At 37.9% G+C, this 6,000-nt stretch overlaps 1 protein-coding gene across 1 annotated transcript in view; it reads left to right on the top strand.

The window, feature by feature from the left end:
* Positions 1 to 1,594: 1,594 nt before the first annotated feature.
* Positions 1,595 to 6,000, top strand: part of LOC139122299 (hyalin-like) — a 40,744-nt gene continuing 36,338 nt past the window's right edge. The window contains exons 1-5 of the mRNA XM_070687696.1: positions 1,595 to 1,748; positions 1,839 to 2,053; positions 4,644 to 4,961; positions 5,336 to 5,447; positions 5,733 to 5,860. Of these exons, the coding sequence (XP_070543797.1) occupies positions 1,595 to 1,748; positions 1,839 to 2,053; positions 4,644 to 4,961; positions 5,336 to 5,447; positions 5,733 to 5,860 (927 nt within the window). The remainder of the gene's footprint in view (positions 1,749 to 1,838; positions 2,054 to 4,643; positions 4,962 to 5,335; positions 5,448 to 5,732; positions 5,861 to 6,000) is intronic.

Raw genomic sequence — 6,000 nt, 5'->3', positions numbered from 1 at the left:
TCGGCAAAGAGTTATGCTGACTGAATTAAAGTGTATTCATATAAAACATTCAGCGTTTCGTGAGTGTACTGCTATAACATCATGCAGATAACGTAAACTAATGAGTAAACAATGCAGAGATTGCAGAAACCCTGGTACTTAGTGATAAGAAAGACGCTTAAGGAGTAAAAACAGCTCGAACGAAGAGAAAGTTTCAAGATTGTGTTCAACAGTCATAGACGCATACATTAATATCTCACGACTCTGACAAGTTAATATCAGTTGCCAGACTAGACTCGAATAATGTTTTAAGCGAAATCTATTTTAGGAAGCATTATTTAAAAAGTAAACATACAGTAATCAACATATACATATATGGTTTGAATAACACGAAATTATTAGGGTTGTTTTATATCAATGTATACCTTTACAGTTAAAAGTATATTTTAGAATGGGAGAGTAGCAAAAACCGGTAGATCAACTATGTGCAATCTTAAGTTAAAATATCATATGTCGACCTTTCATGTTACCCCTTTGCGTAAAAAATACCTGAATGAACATTTTACATGACGTGAATAATGGTAATATGATTCACAATCGGACAGTCGCAATAATACCATTTTAGCGTTATTGAATATGAATAAAAAAGCCGTGAAAGCCGTGTCAAGTTTCAGCCATTGGCTCGGATCTGCATGGCATGATAAAATTTGTTCCATACATTATGAACCTGTTTATTTAAACCAAACGCTATAATCTGGTCATTTAGGCAATAGCAATTATTACCTTCTGTGACCATACGTACCAGAGCCCGTTTGCTCTTTCCTGAAACTATAGGAAAAAAAAATTGACGTGTTTCTGGCGACGCACAGCCACGAGCGATTGGTGACAAACGGGCATTATAGCCAAAATTAAGATCACATAATCGGTCTTTTTCAATGTTTAACACATTTAAGCTGTTCTATCTTATCTTATCGCTTTATTATATTCTTTATGTACATGGCTGTTTAGACTGGAAGAACCCTCGTTCGAGGGCGCTCTTTATGATCCGAGCATGGAGAGGGGAGAGTAGAAAGCGTAGGGAGCGACGGATCTTCAAAATATACATTGTTTAACATTTACATTATGCGTGTTCTCAGTTTTGTTCTCAGAATGAATTGAAATAGCCTAATGCATACAAAATGACGTGACGGTCCTTAGTTACACCAGAGCATTTGCTATCAACGAACCATTTAAGTTACCATGCTTTAGGAAGGGAACATTGCGCATGTCAAACGCTTATCATTCATTGTATTCTAGCTAACTGCCTGCGGTTGACACTCTACGCTTTGGCAAGTAGGACATTTGCAAATGGCATTAGGGTCTTGTTAAGCAGGTTATATCGTCGTTGAAGATTGACGCAAATTTAGTGAAAGATAGTCTCGACACCTTTTGTTGGTTGTCATTCTTCAATTAATTATTAGTACGTAATTGATCAGCGAATATTTAGGACAAGTGATGTACATGTATGTTTCCTCGATTATTGTTTACAGACTCTGAAAATCCTAACATAGTATGTCCGCCAGACACTCACGTAACAGCGCTTCTTGGTAACCATACAGCAAAAGTGATATGGCCAATGGCCAATGCAACTGATGATTCAGGCATGGTTCAAGTACTTGGCAGTCACGAACCTGGTGACAATTTTAACCTCGGTGTTACGGCCGTGCATTATGAAGCATCTGACCCTTCAGGCAGCACAGCTTCATGTTCGTTTACAGTGACGGTGGAAGGTAAGAATTACTTTGCCATATTAGATGTCGTTGAAATCAACGAAAAGTCTGGACAATTAATGTAGACATTTCCTTATTTATTATATACAGACACTGAAAATCCTCACATAATATGTCCACCAGACGCTACCGTAACAGCATCTCTTGGCAATCCAACCACCCAAGTGATATGGCCAATGCCCAAGGCAAGTGATAATTCCGGAACTGTTCAAGTACTTGGAAGCCACGAACCTGGTGACAATTTTAACATCGGTGTTACTGCTGTGCATTATGAAGCATCAGATCTTCAGGAAACTCAGCTTCATGTTCGTTTACAGTGACGGTGAAAGGTAAGATTTACATTGGTATATTACTCGACGATACATCAGTACATTTAATTTAAAACAGTAACTTTTATTACCATGTATGATTTGGATTGTCGAGTTTGTTTTTACGTATTTAATGTGCCAAAATGTTTTCATGCCTTGGATGTTTTATCACTTGTAAGCGGACGATCGTCACTCAGATGATTTTATCAATACATATAACTTTGCGCATACAATACGTTTTCTCTGCACCTTGAAAGTTGGTGCACAGACCGGAAGGGACAAAAACACTGCAGCTGGAGAGGGAGGGACCCCGAGGCCAAATCGCTTAACCCTCCACCGTCCGTCCAAAGTCAGGGGCAACTGCAATCTGTTTGAAGTCTGATCAGGTAGTCAAAAGATGACCGTGGGCTTGGTACTAGATCCTTTATTTTCTGTGCATGTCAAATAAAGGCGTTGTTGCAGACCAAGCCAGAAAGCATCTCTACACGGCTATGGTGTTAAACCTCTTTATACTTAGAATATTCTACTTAATATTTGGAAGAGATTCAAGATACTTGAATGGGCTACAATAAAGAGTAAAATCAGACGATTAGTAAATTATGTATTCGTATGTTTCTTTTTTATATTTATCGATTAATTGCAGTTGTTATAAGTCCTTCCAGTGTCATTTTAATAGAACACCAGCGGATGTATCAATGAAGGACGTAAGTACGAGCTCTAAGTTCAATGTGCAAATAGATAAAATTATCGTAAGTGGCACTCTGCAAATGTATTTTCACTACTTTAAAATATGCAATATATTCTAAAGTTATGCCTCTATCTCCAGCATTTGCTACATTGGTACAGTCGTCGCAATTATTTCTTGAAATGCTGATGTAAGAAATTACGCTTTCATGGACAGAAGCACAATGTACGAACTCAAAAAGATCATGTCGTGTAACGTTTTGGTTGAAGAACCATGGTATAAATCCAGAAGAATAAGATATTTGTTTTAAAAAACTGTGACTGCCGGTTTCAGTTGCCTAACTTGATATGATGCTGTAACGGTTTTGAAAATGAGTGTCCATTTCTTTCGATATTAGTGCTCATTGCGGCTGGAGCGGGATCATTGCTATTTATGTTTCTACCACTGACAGATATGCGAAGGTTTCAGCAACTATTCAGAGATGATCCACCGTCTAGATAATTTCAATTTTTCACAACCAGAAAGGCAAGCTTTGGCTTCAGGTTAGTGATTGAAAATTTAATTATTAATTAAAAATTTTGTACATTTCGACCTGTTGGCAAACATAGATAATTGTACATTAAGTTGTCATTTTTTATAATCAGGGTTGAGCACTTTCAAATGCTGGAACACATATAAATCTAATATAAAGGCAAAAACCCCGTTTGCAGGCTGCTTTACAGTTCATTGAATACGTGTCCCTCAGTATAGCACGCATGCAATGACAGGGACATTTCCGGGATAACATGTCAATGACCGTCGCAGGGTCATAATCAGGTAAATGAAAGAGTTAAAGCGCAGTGGTCGTCGCGCTGCGCATGCTCCTGAGGGGTCCCCCTTGTTGACAACATATCCGAGAATGCCGCATGAGGTTACGGGTTGATTATTATGTTTGCGACATTGCCGCTGATATGGCGGCTGATTTGTCACAAGTATACCAACTTACCAAATCTAACACGCAATAAAAGGTCAATTAATCTAAGTTAAATATCTGCTGAATATTGAACAGTAATTATACACGCTTGATTGAGATCACATTTGATCATGATTTTCTTGAATCAGTTGAATGGGGCTCGCTCGAGCCATGGAGCTAAACACTTACCCGTACGCGTGTATATGCCAACAGACTATCAATGACCGGGCTCTGGTCTACGACATCGCTAGCAAGGACGAGAACTTTCATTTCAAGAGGCCCAACAGGAGTACAATTGACAAAAACGCAAAACTACAGAAATCTACAGCTCGCAGAGCAATGCCCGCTGCAGCAAGAAACATCTCTTCCATGGTCTGCATGAACGTCGGTGTCTAGAGAACCCCGGGTATATGGCGCGCTACACTCGGCTGTGGAGAATCCAACTCCACTACAAACTTTACAAACGCGACGACCACTGCGCTTTAAATAATGAACCGTTCCTTTTAAGTTAATTAGGGTGTGACTTTAAGTAGATATGACAGAGCGGCGCTTACGCCTATATTTCATTAAGGCACGCAGGACGGTATTTGCAGGGCATTATTGTGTTTCTGTGTAAGGCCATTTAAAGAAAATTCTTTGTTGCCTTCCTTGGAGCTTTGCCTAACCTACCAGCCAGCAAGGGAAAAGAACAAACACAGACAAAAACACGAGTGTATTAACATAAGATTATGATTTATTTGGTTTATTTTTGAAAAATAATATTTTCCTTTGTAATAATATTAACATTTTTCTTGTTTTCTTAATTTTATCTGAAAACCTACCAGGATGCGGACGGCAAACAAAGAATTTTATTTCAAGCCCCTAATAGTGAATAAACGTAGCGAATAGGGAACTGTAACTCTCGGAACAATGTTAATACTTTTACTGATTTTATTCACGACATCTTACAGGCAATGGACACGGATATTGCAGCACTGCATTTGTCAGCAGAAGTCAACGACGATAGGTTAATCGACAAGGATGTGTTGATAGAAACTATTATTAACACAACCGATGACCTTGCAAAGTTTATTTTAAAGAATATAGAGCCTGGGAGTGGCCCTGTTGTATTGGACACACCATCAATAAGATTTGCTTTAGAAAGTGACAGCGTGGACAGGCTCACCAACCGCTCGATTATGATGGGAGACGGTAACGGGTTTAGCTTGCCAGCAGCGGACAAGCTATTCTCTAATCTAGCTCAAGGGGAAAGTACATTAAATATGATTGTAAGTTCATAAACTGTGAAAAATATTCATATTGACAAAGAGATTATCATAGGTAAATAAATAAATTAATGCGTACTATTCATGTCTCAAAAATTTTTTATGAAAATAGTAGAAAGCTATCATTTCTACATTGAAGTTGATGGTAATCGTTATCAAAAGAATTACTTTGACGGCCGCGTAACCAGCGATAAACTGATACCTTATATACCCATTCTATAATTGAGAACATGGAAATATCAAATTGATTTCTGCTAAACAAAACCCGTTGACACTGAAGAGACAGAATAATGGCTGTGAAGAATATTTTTAAAAAAACAAATATAAATAATGGATCGCCATTAATACCTTGTCATGATTATTTTTTTATCTTATAGGTGGTATGCATAAGAAGAAGATCATTTCAAGCTGATAATGTCAAGGATGCCTTTTCAGAGTTTGATATTCTGTCATTGACTTTTACAGACAGGGAAAACAGTGAAATAGAAGGTACATTATTATCAAGTAGAATTCCTAAACATATGATAGATTAGTCAAACTCTAAATGTACAAAGAAATGACTTTCATTTGACTTGTTTGTGCCATGTCGTCAGATTTTTAAGAACATGGACACAAACAAGTGTACACAAGCGCGACATACTGCTGAATATAAAAACAGCTACACTTAAAGATGGCTATGGTAGACACCTTTGTAATGTTAAATGCAAATAAAAGAAGACGTTCGCAGTATTTGGAGACTGTCTCACAAAAACACTTTCTCATGTCATTTTGAAGTGACGGGTACACAGGAAGATATTCGTATTACTTTCACCAGTGACTCCGATGTAAATATCCCACATACGAAGTTGGAAAGTTTTTACAGTGAAACCGACAATGTCACGCACTTTGGCACAGTTTTTGAGGTAAGATTAAAATAATTCATGGGGCACCAGATGCATCTGTGCGCGGATAGATGTGCTTGGATATATGCCGTGATAGGCAAATGCATGCACACAAGCAAATAACTACTCATACACACCTACTCATACATACATACATACAT

This window comes from Ptychodera flava, chromosome 22 (genome assembly GCF_041260155.1).
Source record: "Ptychodera flava strain L36383 chromosome 22, AS_Pfla_20210202, whole genome shotgun sequence".
Lineage (NCBI taxonomy): Eukaryota > Metazoa > Hemichordata > Enteropneusta > Ptychoderidae > Ptychodera > Ptychodera flava.
This window is presented reverse-complemented; position numbering and strand designations above follow the sequence as displayed.